At 44.7% G+C, this 20,126-nt stretch overlaps 1 protein-coding gene across 4 annotated transcripts in view; it reads right to left on the reverse strand.

Annotated features, from left to right (window-relative positions):
- The window catches only part of GAREM1 (GRB2 associated regulator of MAPK1 subtype 1), a 103,426-nt gene that overhangs the window by 10,604 nt on the left and 72,696 nt on the right, over nt 1–20,126 (reverse strand). The window contains exons 3-4 of one of the 4 annotated variants that reach the window (XM_080578397.1): nt 13,777–13,907; nt 4,575–5,753 (exon numbers count right to left, since the gene is read on the reverse strand). In XM_080578397.1, the coding sequence (XP_080434523.1) occupies nt 4,575–5,753; nt 13,777–13,907 (1,310 nt within the window). Of the gene's footprint in view, nt 1–4,574; nt 5,754–8,842; nt 13,748–13,776; nt 13,908–20,126 lie in introns of those variants that run through there. The other 3 variants (XM_080578399.1, XM_080578400.1, XM_080578398.1) reach the window with 3 other exon arrangements.

The raw sequence follows: 20,126 nt of genomic DNA on the forward strand, positions 1-20,126 counted from the left end.
CTGTGTGTATAAATGACGAGTTCAAACTGGGAGACTGCAATGTTCCAGTTATTTGGATGCTGGGATTCAAATTTGGAGCTTCAGTCCTTCTGCCGTTGCCAAAGAGGTCCAGGATAAGGTTAACTACAAACTGTATAAGGTAAAAGGTGTGGAGTGGAAAAGGCTGCTCAAATAAGGCACCCGAAAGTATTTCAAGCGGAAGGACCTCTTGTTGCCAGCCACATTTCCAGACCACACGAACCTTGCTTCTAGGATCAGGGTAGCAGTGGACAGCTTTGGTAAAGCAAACAAAATGGATTAGGGACTACAAGGACTTTTGCTGAAAAGCTGTATAAAGCAAAAACTACTCATGAGTTGCATTATGAAAATACCGCAGGTCTTCAGTCTACATTTCTTCAGAAATGACTAATATTAAACACTAGGAACAGAGCCAACAGGTCTCCTTATTGTAGCCAGCTAACTTTCCAGCTCGAAACACACGACCGGAGCACCGTTTATATAAAATTTAGTTTTGTCCTGCACAGGGAGGAGCAAAATGCCAGGATCTATCCCCACAATAGAAACGATGAAGACCTTAATCTTATCAGGACGTATCAAGGAGAGCAACTTTACTTAGCAGGACTAGAGGTGCGTGAGGGTACTGAGAATTAGGCTGCCAGGCCAGCATTTTGAGGACTCACCGCCTCCCCCAGGCAGCAGCAGATCTCCACGGTCTCCTTGGTTGACATCATCTCAGATGCCCCAGAATGGGGAAATTCTCTTTGTGTTGGAAAGTTAAAGTTTATTTTTAAATTTAACAACGCTGCAGAACTAAAAGTTATCTTAGCAGTTCTGCAACACATAATTAGCAATTAAAGTGATTTAATTTATTTAAAAACAAAATAAATGCGGAACCTTTTGCAATCCACTTCAGTGCTTTCAGAATGCAACAACCCGTTTAGTACTTAAGTAAAATGGAAAATCGGGGACTGGGACATTGTAGTACATTTTTCCCTAATTCAGAACAAGACAAAATTAGAGGAACTGCCTGACAACAAAAAATACTGAAATAAATCTTGCTCTAAGGGTTCTTATTTGCTCTTTCAAGAAAAAAGAAAAAGAATCAATTTTATTCATGTTTGTTATTGAATTCAGGCATAAAACTCTTCAACCATTTTAGTGCTGTGCCCCAAGGATGCCTAAGGACTATTTTTTTTCTTTCCCCAAGTCAGACTAGGCAAAATTAATACTGCATGCTATCGAATATGTGCCCATGGGGTTACAGAGACCATTCAGGGGAGCTCTCGGAGCACAGCGGATGGTCAAGAGGTTAAAGAAATTCTCTCCTGGGAAGACTGCTGGCATTCAGAGGTACTGGCAGAGCGAACTATGCCAAGCTCCTCCACTGACCTAGATTGCAGATCAGAACTGGGCCGTAAATAATACCAGTTTGCAGTCCCAGTTGGTCCCTGTCACAAGACTGCGATTACAGCTGCCAGGCACAGCTCTCGGGAAAGGCAGCAGAGGAATGAAAAGGAGATTTTGCAGATTAAAACGACAAGAGCAAGGGGAAGCTTCGCAGGAGATCCGCGCTTGCAGGGTCCAAACGAGAAGTAAGGACACCGACGAGGGAGAGGAGGGGAAGGGCGTCGGGGTGACAGGACGACTGCCTGGGTGACTGCTGTTACTACACAGAATCATTCTTTCACCCAGCAGCACTCGATGCCACGCAGCTGCCAGATACAGATAAAGTGCATGTGCAACGAGAGCCCCGGGACTTTCACTCCCAGCCTCCAACGCTCCTTTCGGCGGAGGTCCCGGTGATGGTGACCCGTCCCGACGGTGCAAGGTGCCGCAAGGATTTTAGGCAGCACTGCAGCTCGTCTCATCCTCCTGGGTGCCACAAGCCCCAAGGGAGCAGCCCGGGTGACCCCCCCGCTGCTGGCACCGCCGTGACGCAGCGCAGTGTGCCTCGCCTGCAGGAGCGTGAACCTCCGGCACGCTCCAGCCCGGACACGCCGTAAATCCATCAGGAAAACAGCCTCTGGTTTTATGCAGATTAGTGCTCTGGGACTGCAGCAATTGATGATTTACAGGCCTGAATTCAGAGGGCATTTTCGTTCTCTCTTCCCCCTTCATGCCGCTTTGATTTTCTGAAAGGTATTTCGGAAATACACATTATATCAGACCGCCTCACCCTGCAGGTGAGGAGAAAGACAGAAGGGCTCCTGAAACACCTGAACCTCCTTTTCTCCTACAAACAGCTCCTGCTCACATATTTTAAATTTAGTGCATTGCAAAAATACAATTGCCTGCCAACCTTTATAGAGAAACGCTATGGAATATCATTCTGGAGGGAGTGATGACTAAACCTCATGTTCACCAGCAGCTACCGAGATCTACTTATTCTATAAATACCCTGCAAGGAAAGCGTGCAAGCATCTTGTTGGCCCCAGCCCCCTGATGAACTCGGTCTGTCACTGATACTCACTCCAACGCTGTCCCAGGAAGCCACAGAACTGACTCTAAATTATTATCCCATCTACAGAGGCGCGATTCTTATTTTATTTTATGAGGTTACGCCCCTGCCTACCTCTAAATGCCATTTAACGGCGTTAGCAGAAATCGGTTCTCCCGCATGGCTAGGAAATTGTGCTGAAATTGCTGACAGCACTCATGCCCATCACCTCAGCTTTGGTAAGACAGACATGACAAAAACGCACGAGACAGGCGTGTACCCCAAATGCCACCCCGTGTCCCCAGAAGAGCTCGCTGTGCTGCGAGCCGCCGGCCTTCCTCCGCGCCCTCCTCTCTGCTCCTCGGCCCTGGCCCCGTCGCTCCTGCGGCCTCGCGCCGAAGCGGGTCAGCTCGCAGAGACCAGCGGGGAAGTAATTGTTTTCCAGATCCAGACCTGGCTCCCTGCCCAGGCACAGGAGTGCCAGAGCCAGCGCAAAACAGAAGCCAGGACCATGAGGCTGGGAAAGGAGGAGGAGGAGGAGGGTGGGATCAGCCCCGTGGCGGTTCACATCAGCACAGGCTGCTGGGGGACCTCGTCCCAACACGGTGCGAGTGGGCGCTTCTCCAAAACCATCTGGACAAAGCTTCGGCTCATACCTGACCTCGAAGGCAAGGAAGCGCTCTTGGGCTCCAGCACTCAGATATAACACCTAAATGCTCTTTGTGCTAAGGAGATGTAGTGTCTTGACTTCCCTGTCTTTGCTGAAGCTGCTGCGGTTGCTTTTTGGGGAAGTTTTGAAGGGCTGCAGCTGTGCTTTCCCCACCTGTGCTGGCAGTTGTGCCTCCCCTCTCCTCACCGCGCCTCCCCAGCGGCTGCATAGCCCGGTGGTGGGAGCAGCACGTTCGTTCACCGAAAGCTAACCCGGCACAAAGAAATAAAACGCAGTTTTCAACCAGATCAGGTTTTCAGCGGGGCTGTGACCTGCCTCATGATGGAAAGGCTGCTGCCAGCACTGCCGAGACGGTGAGATTGCAACGGCAGAGGGATGGGGTCACCACGGTGTGCTGCAGTGTGGTGAGGCCCAGCTTATTGTGCAGCCATAGTTTTGGAAATACTGTGAAATTTGCAAGTGGGATTTTTTCTTTATTTAAACGCCATCAAAAAAAATGCAAAATCGATTTACTGATTTGTCAAATAATAGTATCTGTCAAGATTCACTTGATCTAGGTGTGTATCATTTAATCTTGCTAAAGATCCCTAGACACTCTTTTCTGGGTGAAGTTTTCTTCCTTTTTTTTTTTTTTCTTTTAAAATAATGTGTAGGACTGTATCAAGGGACCATGCAACAGGTGGATTTTCCACCAAGCCCACATAAGCTCCTATAGGCACAACATTTTTTTTTAATTTTTGCCACTCCAAAACATTTCAGGTTTGGAAAAGTGATTTCTCCCAGGTTTTCATTAGGAACCCTTGGTCAGGAAATGCGTTCTGTTTAAAATTGAGTCTTCTATAAGGCTAATTTCTGAACTCCCCAGAGTTCCTATTTAAACATATTTTCCTTCAATAAACACTACAGAGTGATTACGTTAGCTCTGTTTTGGTAAAGTGTGGTTGAGGATAATGACACTTAATATTCCCTCAATTTTAGCAGGGAAGACAATCTCTCATTAACAAACATTGCAAATCTGTAAAAATTCTAGCTGTCATTACAGCCTGTTAATCACAGATGGACACGCTAAGGTAACCTGTGGCAGTTCCAAGTGGGTTCATGTCCCACACACATGTTCACGTCCCACACTTCAGCCAGGGAAAACATAAGAAAACACAGAACGCACGTGGAGAGATGATGTTGAAAGCAAGGGAAGGAAGTGACCTAAAAATTCTTAGATCCTGTTTGTAGGAGCAAAAAAGCAGTAAATGTCACCTGGTAGTATCAGGATCAAACTACAAGATCACTTATATTAAATATAATCTGATTTTTTTTAGGACTTACAGTTGGTTGGAGATTGCACACCTCTTACCATTTCCTTGCCCTGCATGTGCCCCCCCACCCCACTGAAGTCTTCCCTAAAGAATTCCCAAGCAAACATTTATCTGCTGGAAAAGAAACAAACCGACATAAACCACCCTGACTTACTGCTTCAGATTTGGGAGGCACTGGAGGTGGAGGTAGGGAAACATCCGAAGACTTTGTTGTTGCTCCGACGGTCCCAGGCACAGGAAGTGATGCAGTACCACACTTTGATCGGAAGGACCCTCTGTAATTGTCACATTTGCTCTTCTCACTTAGCGAGCGAATGAGAGGCTGCTCTCCAGGCTTTCCAGAGCCTTGGTCCAACCACAGCTCTTCGTAAGGAAGTTCTGGTTTCGTAGGCAGAAACATCGATTCCTCGCTAACCTCAGGAAAAAGATAGTCGCTGCTACTGTCCCCAGAATCCTGGTACTGAAGAGCATCATGAGAAAAGAGGGCCCACTCGTTACACAGATCCCTGCAGCCGTGCAGGTTTACCTCGCTGTTGCCGTGCAGGTTGTTCCCGTAGACGCACACCGACAGCCGGTGGAAGGACTGCGTGAGCTCGTCCCGCGCGTAGCTGAGCGAGTTGGGCACGTGAGCGTGCCCGCTGCACCGGCTTTTCTTCGGGCTCTTGCAGTCTTCGTTCCAGTCAGCTTTCACATCGCGCACGGCACGGGAATACTCGTCTATGTCGAACTGTTCCTGGCATATATTAAACCAGTGCTGGATGAGGGATTCGTGCCACAGCTCCCCCTTCACAAGACTGTCAGGTAGGGTAAATTTTGGAAGCGTCAAGTGCAAGGGAAAATGCATGGGAATAATTTTGTTGCCACGAAGCACGCAACAAACCACCACAGTCTTGGTCTGAATGTTGACAAACTTGTACCTGTGCCCTTCCCGGATAAAATGCAGGTCGTAAGGGTTTCTCGGTGTCGGACTCGGCACAGTCACGTTAACAGGCAGCCTGGTTTTTTCTACTATATTGCGAATTGTGTGCTCACCTTCTTGCATCTGCACCTCCAGCGGGCTGCGGGTGCTGAACTTGCCCTTACACTGGAACGGGAGACTGATGCTTTCATTGGTCCTGTGGTTCATGCAGATGAGGCAGGGCATTTTGCCTCTGCCGAGCTTGCTAATTGAATTAAGCTTCCCAATTTTTTTGAAGATGGTGTTGAGTCGGGACTTCTCCTTAGAAGATTTTGCATAAAGGATTTCTGCTTGCCCCATTAAAGTCAGCTCATCCCCAGTACTAAGGGTAATGTTGTAAACTTCAGTGTCTTCGTTGCATTCACCTGAAGCCACCTGCAAAATAGCAACAAAAAGTTGTTTTTCCCTCACTGAAGACAATATTCCAAATCATATCAAACCTATTAAGGCTGGACTTAGGAGAAACTAATTTCATTTGAACAGCTGAGCAGTCAAGTGTGAGGTGTTTAACCCAAAGCTTGGCCAAGTAACTTTTTTATTGTTTTACACGTTCTTCCATCTTAGTTGAGGAGAAGCAGCCACCTGGAACTGTCAAAGAAGGCATGAGAACAAACACAACCAACTTCTAAAGAAAAGACAAATCCCAGCAATTCAAATTCATTTATGTCACACAGCTTTGAGAGAGCCTGTCTGGATTCACTTGCGTATCTTTTTCCACCCCCCTTGTTTTTGCTGTAACTTATTTGCCAGGCTCTTGAGGGAAGCAAACATTTTTCTTCCACCGTCTTCAGCTCCCTGAGGAGCAGAGAAGGTGATCTCATCATTACGGATGAAGCATATCCCTTTGATATAATCTCTTCCAGGCTAGGGCGAATGACAGATGACATCTAGTCCCTGAAGGAGAAGTGAAAGATATTGGTTCTATCCCACAGGCCTAACTCCCCCTCTGCCTTGCTCTTCCAGTCATACACTTCCATACACTTCCTTCCTCATTTTTTGATCATAATTACAATTTAAGAGATTAAACAACATATGCACAGCCATGTGTGTGCATTTCTACTATGGAAATTGTACTGGAAAGGAAAAAAAAAGCGAAACAGATGTCCAAGGCTCATTTGCTCCTGAAGTTATTTCCTTAACACTGGAATAACTCTTCATGCACAAGATTGCTCTGCTTCCTATTTGAGTGGCTTAATGTGAAAGGCCTTTTTCAGGGACCTAACAGAACTCGCCCAGCTCTTCCTCAGCAGCAGCAGATGCTTGACCATAAAGGAAGGTGCATCAGATAAGTACTACTGGCCTGTTACAGACTGTTTAATTCAGGAATACTGACCGTATTAAAAAAAACTGCAAATGCAAAAAAAACAAGGTAGAAAAATAAGGTAACACAGGTAAATAAGATAACATATTCCTTCCTCATCTACACAGCCACTAGAGACTTGATGTAGCTGCGTGAAGTTCAAATTCCAGCCTTCAGAATTGGATGTCATCACAGCACAGCCACTGCATGAAATCGGGGCTGTAATTCCAATTAGTTAATAATTGAGAAGTGCTGTAAATAATCTTCCCCTTGTAAGACACGATCTGCAGCTCACCCGTATTTGTAAAGCCATGATTATCTTCTGGAAGCCTCGCAGAGCAAATGGCTAGGCGGCTCAAAAGAGGTGTGCCTCCCGAGCAGTTCAGCTTCAGCGCTTCCTGACAGGAAGCCATTCAAGCCCTGAATTATCTAAACAAACACTAATTGGTCTAATCCAGGAAACCACTAGGATTTTATCGTACATAATACCCATTCACAGCTTACACCACCGGCCAGACAATATATTGAAACGCGGCGACATGAAAGGAAAGCGCTCGGATGTTTTCGCCGATAACAGCGGGATGACGCTTATTGCTGTTTTCTCCTCAAAACCGTGACCGAGCGCTGCAGCCCTGACCTCGGGGGGCTGAGGACACACAGGGCTCTGTGCACGTCCTGTTCAGTCCCCCCTTCTCCTCTTGAAAGGGCATGTTCTGTCAGAATAGTGTTTTCTAGTAACTACAGATCCCCATGGGTGGCTTCTCCGGGCAGCGCCGTCCGTAATTTTAACGTGAGCCGGCAGTGTCCCGGCTTCTTCTCGCCCCCTGCACGGCAGGAGCGAGGGAGGTGTCACCACCTACGGCTTTGCTGCTCTGCTGCTCTGCCGACCGGCGGTTCCCTAGCAAGTCCCAAACAAACAGCCCCTGCACAAGGACGGCGCTGTGCAGACACCGAGCGGATCGACTGGCAGAGCTTCACCTCGAAGGGCTCCTCAAGCGCTGGCTCAGTAGAGGCATCCACTTCTACCAGCTGATAGCACGGGGATTTTTGTGTTGGACATGTTTAAAGACAAAATTACTCTAAATCCCCAAATCTGGAAAGTATTATTTCCTTTTTTTTGCAATGCAATCACAGGGTAATAATAAACAAATGTGGTTGAATGTTGCCATGCTGGAGCAGAAGAAGAATCGTGCCACTGTTCTAGTTTGGCACTCTGAGAAAAATACTGCTGTGCACTCTTCTTAATGAACAAAAATCTGTTAGGCGCCAGCTGCTGTCCAAAACTGTAACAAAGAACTGAAAAAGTGAAACCAAAAGTCTACGAGTGCACAACTCTGATTTCGTATCGATTCCCAAAACCTCACTCTGCTGAAATTAAGGCTGCAGGTACACCTCAGCAGGCCAAGGATATTTTAAAATATAAGCCCTGAAAGTCCAACAAGCTAACTCCTCTCTTCTTGTGTGAGGTTACTTCATTTTTTATTTTTATATTTACCACATGCTAGTTAGCATCTATAAACCATACCCGGTAGGTAAATATTTGTTGCAGTACGTTAGCAACAAACACATCCCTCCTTCATACCATACATAGCAAACCCTCTAAAATCATCTAGAAACACATGCGCAGATATCTCTCAGTTTTTAATCCCCAAATTACACAGCTAAATGACCTCTACTTCATCCCTGCAGCAGAGACCTATGAAAATCAAACTTGCTCTGTCTTGCTCACTCTAACATTTTACTTTATCGGTGGCCACAAAACTTTCAAAACCATCAAAAACAGGGCCATGGACTTCAGCACAGGTTATCGGGTAAGACTTGTAGAACCCTCTAGGCCAGACAGGACCTCCAGAGGTCATCTAGTCCAACCTGCTCCTCGAAGCAGGTGTAGTTACAGTGGGCTGATCAGGGCCACGTCCAGTTAAATGTTCGGTTTCTCCAAAGATGGAGAATCCACATCTTGTCTGGGCAACCTCTTCCTGTGTTTGACCCCCTGATGTTAAAAACTACTACAGAAGGCACAATGGACACCACCACACTGGGCTCGGCTCCCTCTGCCGTCTAAGCTTCCAGCACCAACCCAACAGGATCTGTACCTTCAGGCACCCCTACACACCTTCATGTCACCGCTCAGAGAGCCTGGACAGCCTGAAGCTATACCTACCATACCTCCGGACGCTGTGTTACACACAAAGTCTTCTCCAATTCTTAGCCTTGGGAGCACCCTGGAATAAACCCTTCCCCAAACACATTTCTCTTCCTGGTTGTTGTCCCCACAAGTGCTGCTTTACACATTAAACCAGTGAGTCTTTTAGTTTTACTCCTCCCTCACCCCTCGTTTGCCCTTCCCAGCTGATCTTCATTTTCATGTGTAGGTGAGAGCAATCAGTGCTCCTCGCTCTGAGGCAGTGTCTGCCACATTGCCCTGCAAAGCCATTTAGAAACCACTAGATGCTCTGATCGAACAACTCCGAATCGAAGAGGGGACCCACACAACCAGAAGCAGCCTACTCCGTACCACGTATACCCTCCACCTTCCAGATGCTGATCCACACTAATGGTTCAGTACTGATGCCAGGAGGATGACCAGAAAGGCTGCTGGCTTACAGACAGACGTCTTGTCAAACACATTACAAAGCAGCAGCGGGTTCAGTCACTATAACGCTCTAAACTTGCAATTCAATAACCATTCAGAAGCCAATTATATCTACTGCAGAAGACAGGCATCAGCAAAATGATGAACGATCATTTAGGCAACATGTTCTTTTGGGAAAGCTCAAGCATACTGTTTCTTTTGCTTAAGGAAAGGTTAACTCAGAAATAGATTTTGATAACACCTGAGTCAATATCCTGTCTCGAGCTCCAATTGTTCTAATTTGTTATAGTTTGAAGCAGGAGTCTTTAATCACTTGGGCATGTAAGAACTCCTTATAAAAATGATTTGTAGTTTTATATAGCTTGTTATACCTGCTAGATCTTATTAGAGCAACACAAGCATCACATTGCCAGTAAAAATTCACAGTTAGGACTTTTTCCTAGAGCTTTTCTTTTTTTTTCTTTTTTTAAACTATGAGGCCTCTGCTGCAGTTACTGCATGCAGTTTTTACTATTAAAGCCAAGGGACCAATCAGAGCATATTTTTTTTTTTATAGGGCATAAGAAGTGGATAAAGATTTTTATTTTTATTTAATATAAAATAGACAGTGTCCAGAAGACCTACAAACAGAAAAAATAAGCAAACTTTTTCAAGGAGGTTGATTAAATTCTCTGTGACAGCATCCCATTTTCCTTTCTTTTATAAATGTTTGTCTCACAAGACGGAACCAGCAAGCACAACTATTGTGGTAGTGTATGTGTGCTTGCCTCCCAGCTGGCAGGGACTTTGCCCTGGTTACTATGTTAAAAGCTGGCTTTGGTGTTGTTTTAAGGATGTCTCAGATAAATCGATGTTCCAAAATAATGACCTGAAATGTGACAGGTAATACTGCAGAGCTGTGACATGACACCCCTCTTGATGTGGGATGTCAGGAAGGCCAGCACAAGTTACCACAAGGCAATGGAAGCAGCAGCTCTGCTTCTCTCTCAGCCCAAACTATGCACCAGACCCTGGAGGAAAGAGGTTGGCAGGCTCGTGATGCTGACATGAAGCCGCAGGGTGGTGAGGGGACCGAAGCACTCATTCCCAAAATGCAGTACTATCAACTGCGTGCAAACCTGCACACAGGCTGATTTCATCAAGTCACTGTTGCAGCACTTCAAAACGCCCGCGTAGGTTACAGCCTTCTAAGTATGTGCTCTTTGGAAGCTCAGGGAAAGTTTATTAGGGCCAACAGGACTGCAACCAAATCAGGAGATCGACTATATACTGTACGGACCAGTGCAGTTAAACCAGTGTGAAAAGAGGATTACATCAAACAAATCAGCTATCAAAGTTCACACCAACCAAAACACGGCTTTGATAGGAAAGAAAAGAATCATGAGGCTAGTTAACTCAAACTCATGTACCTTTTCCATCCTGGAAATTATCTGCAAACAGTTTCACAGCCTCTCTAAGGAGATGGAATGGTATCTTCAGGACAAAAATGATATCCCAGAAGATTTAAAGGATCCTGGAACACCGAGTGGGCTGTTTTTTAGAGTGCAGGAATTCATGGCTTGTCCGATGTTCTGTCAGACCTATCGTTCCTTTTTTGGAGAACTTTTTGTGAATTACCTCAGTATGATTTGCAGGTTTTGTTCTCCACCAGTCTTAATGCAAATAGCTTCCTGGGTATCTGCACAGACTGCTATCTATATGGGACCTCAGCATCCAGCTACAGAAACCTACTGTTGTTGGTTCAGCCCTGGGATAGCTCAACTTTCTTAGTAATGTTTTTCTTCCAAGCATAAAGAGCTAGAAAAACCTCATCTTTGTAGTGTAATGCTGTCATGTAAACAAAATTCTCTGCAATTATGCATTGACTATTAACACAAAAAAGGCCATCAGCTATCTGTTCAGTGAAGGATTGACAGAATGCCTCTAATTTTCATTTAGGAATAGATTAAATACCTATTGACTGAGTGCCATTAGCTTATCCCCAGATCACTCTGAATTACTGTGCCCGTAGATGCCGCTGGCTACCAGGTACGTGAGGCAACCATTTGCGTATACAAGCACAGTACCGATACGTATGCAATCCAAAGGAACTAACAGAAGTAGTTCTAGCCATTATAAAAAGTTGGTTTAATTTAAAATTCTAGTTTGCTATTCTGTGAAAAGTACTCAGGACTCTACCTTCTACTCCCAGCTCTCCTTGAGCATCCATTACAGCACTCCTTCACAAATAGCACAGGTCCTAAACGTCCTGCCCCAGCACACTTCCCAGAAAGCCTGCCCAGCTGGGAAACATCAAGGAGGGATAGGAGATTCATCTCCTCTGCCTCCCCCGGGGTAAGGTGGCTCGTTCTTCCTTTTAACAATGAATATACAAATTAAAATAAAACCACCCCCGTGGAGAAGATGCCATGGCACAGCATAATGAGAAGGTAGGTCTCTAAACTACAGAGCTTGCTGCAAAATCCTGCCTAAGCAGCAAAGGATTTACAAGGAGGAGCAAGGTTCGCACAGAGTCAACCACAGCAGTGGCACATTGCCATGCTCAGGCAGACCTCAACAAGCACGGACAAAATTACACTGACTGTCCGGTGGCATCCTGTAACTCTACAGGCTGTTCCTTCAAAAATTACCTGTGGAAGTTTTGAGTGTTTTAGAACAAGAAAGAATTCCCAGACTTCAGGATTCCTCCTCACCTTAAATGCTTCATTAGACATTTTAGACATTTTTTCTTTTTGCATCAGATTAGCTACCTTCTGACACACTTCTCTGAATTTAAATTGCACACTGCATTGGACAGAAATCAACTGCACTTAGTATTCTTCCCTTGGCTCAAATCAGTTTGACACCATCTCCCTCATACTAAAATTTTAGTGTATGTCATTCTGTTGCATATAAGGAGTTATTAAACACTTAACAAGTCCAGTTAAGTTCATTCATTTTTTTGGAAGATGACAACCTTGGAACAGACTTCTATGAAACAGGAAAAACTGCCAGGAGAAATACTGCCAAGATAACTGTTTAACTAGGTTAAACCTGGATTATTATTACTGTTATTTAGATGAAAGGGTATGACTATAATATCTTTTAAAATGGATTTGATATCTAACAGTAGGCTATGCTTAATTCTGAGCTTGCTAAATGACAGAGATTTAAGAACACTTGTGCTAAACTCAAGACACAATGTTTTAAAGTTTTAAAAGCCTTCTTATAAAATCATAGCTGCATATTTTATTGTGCCACACTCTTGATTTGGTCATAGATCAACTGAGAAATATTGGCACAGCACTGGATAAAGCTAGCAGCTCCAAGATAACACCGATTTCCTGGGTAGAAATGAAATTTTCTTGTTGCCTTGATTTGGCTAATTATATCCTAAAATACAAAAATAATTTTAACTTTCTCCTAGAGTCTTCATTTGTGAAAGGCTCCGTTACATGGCTCCAGGTTAATTGACAGCATAAATGAAAACAACCTACTGTCTTGAAAGGCACAAGTCTGTGTCACTAAATGAATTAACTAATGAGCTTTTACGGTTACAGCAGTCTTCAGCAATCTTGTTTCACACCTATAAAACTGCAGACTAGCTGATGTCCCCCAGCTCTAGCAGTGCAAGAAAAAGACATTAAAAGATTGTTATAAAAACCCCACAGCACTACACAGGAACAGGGAACTCTGTACTGGTTTGGCACCAGCAGCATCAGCCATTTTCCCTCACGGAGTACACAATGTGGGTATGCACCAGTGCACCCCAGCTCCAAGACGCTGTTCAACCAGCCTCAGGTGGTGTAACAATAGAAGCAAAACAGGTGTGTTTGAAGGCTGCTCTGCTCTGTTCCCAGAGCTGACCTACCTTGTGTGGTGTCTTACTGGAAATATAGGTAAGGCAAGGGTGAGGAGCATGTTGTCATTGTCTTGTGCCACCACATGACAATGTTTGGTGATGGGAAGCCCTCTCGTGGGCTTGCTGACCCTATGATGAGCCCAAGAGGTGTGCATGCACAAACACACACACACACAACAAGCCTGTCTTTTTTGTAGCTGTTGGTTTTATTCGCAATGTCACTTAGCTGCAGTGATTTTGAGAGGAGCAACCCCATTATTTCACTCTGCAGGCTATCTGAGAATAAGGCTTTCTGGACAGGGATTTGAGCAGCTGCTGCTTAGCAGAGAATAAAATTCAGACTGCTGGAGGGGGGAGGAGAAAAGGGGCAACAAGCAACATTTGTTTAAAATCTGGCAGCAACATCCCGATTAGATGAATTATTGGATAGATCATCAGGACTGCTCCCCAAAGTGCCATAGGATAGGAGAGCCCTTAGAGGACGTGTTGATTTAGCACTGCAAAAATGATCCTGAAGAGCACCACCACAGAAGGCAGAACTGAAGACTCGTTTGTCTTAAAAATCACACTTCCCACACAGTGCCGTTGCTCACTTGCCATGTATATAAAGGTTGTAACAGTTAATCATTTAGACAGAGATAAATATTTATTCAGGGACTACCTTAACGTTGAATGTTATTTCCTCCATGACGTAAACTCGTTCAGGAAATGCTTTAGCCACCTCCTCCACACTGTTAAAATACTGCACTGGCTCCTTAATATCTCGGTCTTGTTCCAGCAGCTTAAACTGCCCTGAAAACAGATGATAAACAGAAGAGTTGTAAGATATTTACATTGGACAACTGTCACTGTGGCAACTGCTGGCTCAACTTCTTCACTATTTTGCTCGGTCAATTTTTCCGGTTATTAGCAGCCAAAATACGAAATGAAAGATTGCAAAGAGCCTTCTGAACCTGCCATGAAAGGCACCCAGTTCCACCAGGGCAGGACGAGAAGAACGTGTGGGAGCTGAAGTCAAATTTAAAAAGATCCTTCTATCACATGCTGTCTAGAAATAGTAAATAACTATTGAGGCGTCTGTGTTTGTGTACTTAATTCCCTCTAACAGTATCTATACAGATAGCATTTTTGGCCCCAAACATTAGAAGCTTTACAGAAAGAAAACACACCCATTACAGTAAAACCTCAAAACAGTAAACATATTTCTTTTTTCTTTTTTTTTTTTATACATATTTTAGCATCATCAAACAGCTATGAAAAAATGTGGGGCTACAGCCCTCTTCCCCTAGGCTTCCCTAACGGTGGAACAGCACCTAGCTTTCCTTAATCACGAGCTAAGCCCTTTGAGAACTTTTAACATGGCAAGAAATGAAACCGTACACGCTTAAAATTCTTTTGCAGGTGGTCACCTTTGGAAAAGCAGTAGGAAGAAGCGTTCCTCACTGCCTTCCCCCCAAAAAAGGCCATATGCTCAGTGTTGGAAGAGGCAAGAACCAGCAGGGAGGGAAGCGCCGTGGGCTCAGTACAGCCAGGCACTTCGATCACTCCTGCATGTCATGAACATAGAGTTTAAAAGCTTTCTTTTATAAATACAGTGTTAATGGAAAGCTCAGACAGATACGTTTGCTGTTTATATGACACAAGTCAGTGGAGGGATCTTCCGAAGTTCAGAAACATTAACTAGCACTAAGCTGAAGGATGATCTCAGTGAGAGAACAGCACAGCAGGCCTCCTTGTAAGAAACAACTTGAGAAAATGAGAAAAAGTCTGACTGAAATCTACAGTTTGCACATCTTCTGTAAACCATGTTTTAAAATTAGCAAGGCACCCAGCCGCTGGATTATTATTCACAGCGCTCGACTTCATGAAAATTCACCCGATACATCAGGACGCCAGCCACCTACAGAAACAGCTTCTCGCTCCTTCAGCATTTTTGTGCACCACACTCTGCTGCTCCTACGTACCCCCATCAGACCTGAGGCTTTTGCCATCTGTCCTGGGGACTCACCCACGCCCAAGGATTTCGGGAGCTCGGCAGGCCCCATTAAGAAAGGCTCATCCCAGGCCCTGCCAGGCGTGGGCACAGGCACGCACCCGGAGAGACCAGGAGTTCCCTGCTCCTCACCCAGCCCCAGCACCTTGCAGGCCGAGGCACACTTAACTGGAATGCTACAACGCTGTGGTTGTAGCCTGAATATCAGCTTTTAAGCCAAAAGACTTCCTTTAATTCCCTTCTCTACATTATTTCTTTCTGAAGTGACCACAGTAACTTTAAAGTATTATTAGCAGGGCTTGGGGTGCTGTATAGAGCAGCTAAAGATGCTGACATCTCCCACTTGCTGTTTTGCAATTGTTTAATAAACTTCACCGCACTTCAAAAATCAGTTGCCTTGGAGTTTTCCTAACTAACTCCGTGTCTGCTTCGGGACACGCTTTTATTTGAAGTTCAGCCAAGACAACTGAAGTACTTCAAAGACCAACGCTAATGCTCCTGTAGCAGGAATTGGCAGACCTTTGGTCTGACCTGGTGAAGCCATTCCTGTAGCGAACTACGTTGCTGTAATACAGTGCAGGAATGGCTTCACCAGGTCAGACCGAGGGTTTGCCTTGTGCAAGGTTCTGCCTTTGACAAAGGTCATTGGCAGATGTGCAAGGAGGGCTCTGAGAACAATTATAGCAATCCTTCAGTCCCTCTCCCGTGCCTCTAGGAGGAACCTGCAGCTCAAGGATGCCCAGAGCAGGGAAGAGTTACCTTTGGGCTTAGTAGCTCCAAATTTCTTCCCTGTAAGCTTAATTGCTTACTGAAGGTATCTAAAACTTTCACAGTACACAGGCCCACTACCTGAAAATATTATTGCAAACTCTTCTTCCACAGGGTTTACAGCGCCTCCAACACAGAGAGCAGAAATTTCAGGAGAGCCAAAGCTGTTCTGCCTGGCAGACACTCCAGATAGCCTGAGGAAATCCATAGCAGATGGGCATTTGAAAAAAATGCTTCGCATGCTCAGCAGAAATGTGTCAGCATCCTCCAGCTGAATTCCTCAGCACTCTGCTCTGAGCCCGTTCTGGTGCAAAGCAATCAAGGGGCCGTACAGACTGCACCCCTGGACAACAAGCAGGGAGGTGCTCTGGCAAAAGAAGCTGAAGCTGTGGTGTGACTGATGCACGAGGCGTGGAGAGGGAGAGATGAAGAGAGAAGAACCGCACTGTTTAATCCCCAGGCCACTATACAGACGGTGCAGTCCTGGTTGGGGATTTCCCTGTCAGCCACATCCTAGCTAGGAGGAAGATGCTTTTCCCAGCTCTGCAGGTCCTCCTCCCTCCAGGAGGGAGGAGAATTTCCTACAAAAGAAATTCAGATGTGTGGGGGAACCGAGAGCAGGCAGACCTTTACCTACGTGGATCCAGGATATCACGCAGCAGAGGGGCTTTGAGTTGCACCAGGGAGTGCCTGATAGCGCAGAGAAATGACCACACCAGAGCACAGAGCCCAAGGCCATGTTTCACTAATAGAAATTAAGGGCAAGACATTCTTAAATGTTACAGAGGTCGTCACATCGTGGTCTGCATGGATTGACCAGAGGCTGTTGCTCTTTCCTGCTTACTTCTGAATCGCTCTTCAGGGAGCACTGTTGTCCTCTTCAGCTAACAACCTGGCTGTGACCCTAACTGACTGCCCAATTTGGGATCTGGGAGTCTGATTTTCAGGATTCTCAGCTGTAGCCACTATTCAAGGCAAGCCATGATTACAATTTATAATGGCGTTTTATACTTAAAGTCCCCTGAGGAAAAACACAAACACCACCACTGCAAGTTTTAGTCACCTCAGACAGATCTAAACCCAGTGGGGTTACCTCTGATTTAACACCCTTACAGACAGAGCTGAGTTGAATACAACACTGCATGGAAGCTCCACAAGTTTCTGAAACTGTGAGGTATTGCAGTGATAACATTTTGCCAGTCCAGAAATAAATTAGGAAGTCTTGCTTGAAAGTTGGAATTGAGCTGGGTGCAGCAAGAAGGCATGAATTCGCATGAAAAATGCAGGAAAACATCATCTTGAATAATAGCATTATCCGAGCAATATTCATCCAGCACTTTGAATGAGGTCTTTTATGCTAGGTCCTCTAGTTCCTCAGTCTGGAAGCATACCAATATTATTTTACTACAACTGTGATATATTTAACAATAGATAGTCTGGTGGCAAAAAGAAAGCCAGTCACCCATCAGAACCCAAACTTCTCTACAGAACGGTCCCAAATTCCTCACCACAGAACAAACTCTTCAAGGCTGCGAGCAACTGGGAGCAGGGTCTGCTAGCTACCGCAGACTTGCACATGTCCTCGTAAAAAAAAAAAATCATCTGGAGCTTTGCTTCGGTACAAAGAGATGCTCAGAACCATCTATGTAGCTATCTGTGTCATCCTCCCCTTCCTTCAGCTGAGCCGCACAAACACAAAGCTGTCTGTGCCTTCGCTGCTAATAAGCAGCAGTTCACGAGGGGGTTGACTACAGAGGAGTACATACAGATCCCAAAGCACATAATAGAAGGGCAGCATTAATCTCCTCCTGTTATGAAATCAAGAAGCATTCTGTGCATGGAAGCTGTCAGGACTGGATGTTGAAATGCTTCGCCTTTGGAAAAGATCATTTATAACTCCACATTTTCTATAGATGCTTTTTTTAAATTTATATCTTCATTGAAAAAGGCAGACTTTTTTATTGGAAGGAGAGAAAGAAGGGCAGAAGAGGGGCCTGCAATACACACTTAAGCCAGATGTCAAGTAACTAACTAATGGGGAGGAAGGAGAGAATTTCTTATTATGTTCCTCCCCAGCCTCTACTCAAAGTGCCATAAAACAGTTTGAAATACAAGTCAAATGGACATAAGTCTGTCTCGATTCCAAGTTGAAGTGAAATTTTATCATCCTTCACCAAAGACAAGGTTTCATCAAGAGACTTTACAGGACTGAGAGCAGGCTTAAACAAATCACGGTACAATTTAACCGTGTTAATTTGGAATTTAACAAAAAAAAAAAAAGTAAATCTAAAACTAAAGCTATACAATTATAGCAGCACCCCTCCTCCCTCTTACTGGTAGAAAAAGAGTAATGAAATGTTCCTCTAGTAAATCAGGGCAGGTTCAGAGAGATCAAAGATTTGTTATATCTGCATGGTCCACTGAGCAGGTATGGTTACCCCTTTGCAGCCAAGTGCAAGGGAGTAATGAACTACTACTGCAAGCTTTATATCTCTTTATCTTTCAGTCTGGCCTCTGGCAGACAGGTTATTGGAACAGTTTCATTCTAGTATATATTATCTGCACAGATGATGAAATCTTATTTCCGTGTGAAGGTACTTACAGCAGAGATGGTAAATCCACTACTGATGGAAATGAATATGGAAAGATAAAACGTGGGTAAAGATCTAAAGCAGGGCTTATCCCCCAGTTTATGGAAGCATTTATTAAAAACGAGTAAGGAGACCAGTCCATCTTCCTTCTTGCCAGAAGTCAGACATTTGTGAGCAGGATCTGCCCTGGGTCATTAACTAGCCTCTTCCAGACTTTCGTTTGCTTCTGCCACTTCCACTGCTTAGGTTCTTGCAAGTGCAACCCATCTCATTCAGGTATTTCTGTAAGGTCCACTGGCTTTAGCCCCAATCTACTCTTCACACCCAAATAGTCCATCTGTTTTACATGCTCTCACTTGCATATCCAAAAAGAAAATCTCCCCGTTCTGTAAATAATAAGAAAAAAAAGTAGCTGCATGTCATCAGCAGAAAATGTGGAAGGTCACCAAAACATCTGTTCAGCTGTGTTCACGGGTAAATGTTTCTCTAAGGAGGCAGGAGTTGTATTGTCTTTCAGCAGCTTTGGTTATTTAGCAAGTCTCACATCTCTCTATGTGAGTCTACATGCGAAGCCCTGTGCTTCCCAAGAATGTGCAGACAGCACAGCAGGGTAGCCTAAGTACTGCAGAGGTTTATGTTTCATACTATTTGTTGACTGCTGACTGCGTTTCAGTATTTCAAAGAACAGCAGACTTGATTCAAAGAGAAAAGGCTCTCTACCTGCCAGAATACCACCATTTTGGAAAAAAGACAGTTTCTGTCTACATCTTTTAGCATTCCCATGCATCATGATAATAGGAAATAACTGTCTTCCACTGCAAAAGGGTGATCTTTGACAGAACTCAGCAGAGATGAATAGGATAAAGCTAGAGAGTACATAAGACGTGGTAAAGGAGGGCACACAGAGGTGGCTCACTAGATGCCAGGGAGAACGTCAGCTTATTTACTCACTTTTCACCCCATCAGCTGTCACATGCTAGAGTTATTTGTCCCTACCTAATCCTCAGACAAGGCAGCTGGTGAAGAATGAGCATGGCGAACCAAGACTCTAAAATAATACACGGAACACAGTCCCAATTTCAGCCACTCCAGCCTCCTTATATATTTTTTTAATCCTCTTTTTAAATTTAAATTGACATTTGCCCAAATGCTTCTGCACAGAGCCTACATTTTGTCGTTTCAAGGAGCGTTGGTGTGACAGTGCTTGTAGGTGTCTAGACCTGAGAAAAGGGAGAACAAAAAAGAACCTGTCTTGATCTTTGATGCAGCTATTGTGTGACCAATTGGAACCACGGTGCAACATTAATATTGTAGCTCTTTTGGGGATGTATTACTAAATAAATAAGAAATGGTTTGGCAGACATGCAGAAGTGAGTGGGAAATTAATGCCTTCCTTTGCTTTTATCATCTTCCAGCTTGCTGTAATGCAGAGCTTGTTCACAGCTCTCCACAGGGCAGAAGATTACCATTGGGTTCAGGTGCTGTGGAGCAGAAGAGCTCCCAGACCCCACTGCAGAGGAGACAGCGGAGGGAGAAAAGATTCATTATGGAGAGGAAGCCCAAGTATAAATGAAATTACAGAACACTTTGTTCAACAACGGGAGCAGACAGTAGTCCTCACGTCAACTTGTTCAGACAGGCTCAAAGCTTAGTGCCCAT

This window comes from Anser brachyrhynchus, assembly GCF_964034855.1.
Source record: "Anser brachyrhynchus genome assembly, chromosome: 2".
Classification (NCBI taxonomy): Eukaryota; Metazoa; Chordata; class Aves; order Anseriformes; family Anatidae; genus Anser; species Anser brachyrhynchus.